This window comes from Tupaia chinensis, unplaced genomic scaffold, assembly GCF_000334495.1.
Source record: "Tupaia chinensis unplaced genomic scaffold, TupChi_1.0 Scaffold138910_1, whole genome shotgun sequence".
Classification (NCBI taxonomy): Eukaryota; Metazoa; Chordata; class Mammalia; order Scandentia; family Tupaiidae; genus Tupaia; species Tupaia belangeri.
This window is the reverse complement of record NW_006198801.1, coordinates 1,012,035-1,013,520: the sequence shown is the minus strand read 5'-3', so window position 1 is coordinate 1,013,520 and position 1,486 is coordinate 1,012,035. Positions and strand designations below refer to the sequence as shown.

The following is a 1,486-nucleotide window of genomic DNA, read 5'->3' as shown; positions in this document are numbered from 1 at the left end:
CCTTGCCCTGGAGCCCTCCCTGGGGAACACTCGTAACACGCAGTATTATCATTGTTAGTGTCCATTAACTGAGCCGGGCACTTTACACTCTTCACTCTCTGACTCCTCCCACCACCCTCTGAGGTAGGTGCTCTCGTTCCCACGTCAGAGAAGAAACTGAGCTCAGAGTGGGAAAAAGGTCACTCAGCTAGGAGATGGTCGAGCTGGGATTCGAACTCCCATCCATTGCTCCAGAGCCGCTATCAGATCACCTCAGTATCCTCTAAAGTGTTCCACAGAGTCTTATGACACCCAGACGGTTGTTGGGGTGTTTGACCGGGCCTGGCAGCGTGCTGCTCAGATCCGTGGTGCGGGGACCTCCTCAGAGCCCTCTCTCTTGGAGAGGCCCACCTTCCCCAGCCCCTTTGGCCTCCCCCCTGCCCCGGCCCCCTCCCCCGGTTTCTGGTGCCCGTGCCCCCAGGGTGCCAGCTGGGCGGGTCTCACCCCCCAGGACCAGCTGCTGTTTTGTGACGACTGCGATCGGGGTTACCACATGTACTGCCTGAGTCCCCCCATGGCGGAGCCCCCGGAAGGTGAGCGGAGAGGTGGGCGCGATGCGGGGGTGGGCAGGTTGGAGGTTATCTTCCTGTGGGCCAAGACGGGATGGGAGGGGCTGGGGGCAGCCTTCCCGGACCTGGGCCTCACTCTCTCCTCTGGTCATCCCTGCAGGGAGCTGGAGTTGTCACCTCTGTCTGCGACACCTGAAAGAAAAGGCCTCTGCCTACATCACCCTCACCTAGGTCTGGCTCTGGCTCACCAGGACCTCAGGGGTGGTGCTCGCCTACCTGCCTCTCTGAGCTCACCTCTCTCCGTGCCCTTGATGCCCCACAGTGGGAGGGAGAGAGGGTGAAGCTGGAGAGGGGCCTGGGCCATCTGGTTCCCTCTGTGCAAGGAGAATGTTTGCCCTGCAGGTGGGGGGCCCAACAGGGCCCCTCTCCCTCCCTCCTCCCCATCCCTTGGCAAATGGGCATCAGGGGCTTCTGCTCCCCTCAAAGCCATCCCCCGCCTCTAGGCGGACACAGGGGGAGGTAGATGCCAGCCAAGGGCATGGACAGAGCCTTTTTCTAAAGAAAAAGCAAAAAGTTAAAAAAAAAAAAAGAAGAAATTAATATATACAAAGAGTCCTATGAGGCCTGGCTGGGTGGAGGGGGCGCTGCTGAGAGCATCCGCTGGGCACCAGCAATGCTGGCTTCCTGCCTGGCGCCCCTGCCTCCCAGTGTCTGCAGCTGCAGCAGTCCCAGCTCCCCACCCAAGGTGGACATCATCCCCCCTGTGCCCTGGGTGGGCGGGCCTGGTGTCCACCCCTCACCCCAACCTATGGTGCCCACCGTGGATACTGCATGATGTGAACCATGGTTTTGAACTCTGCTCCTGTCCCTCCCTGACGGCCCGGCCCGTCCTGCGCCCGCGCCAACGCCCACGCCCGCGCCCGCGCCCGCGCTCGCCG

The 1,486-nt window shown here is 61.8% G+C and overlaps 1 protein-coding gene across 1 annotated transcript in view; it reads left to right on the top strand.

Moving 5' to 3' along the window:
• Positions 1 to 1,462, top strand: part of DPF1 (double PHD fingers 1) — a 12,129-nt gene extending 10,667 nt beyond the window's left edge. The window contains exons 11-13 of the mRNA XM_006161716.1: positions 128 to 152; positions 457 to 572; positions 709 to 1,462. Of these exons, the coding sequence (XP_006161778.1) occupies positions 128 to 152; positions 457 to 572; positions 709 to 779 (212 nt within the window). The 3' untranslated portion in view covers positions 780 to 1,462. The remainder of the gene's footprint in view (positions 1 to 127; positions 153 to 456; positions 573 to 708) is intronic.
• Positions 1,463 to 1,486: the final 24 nt, after the last annotated feature.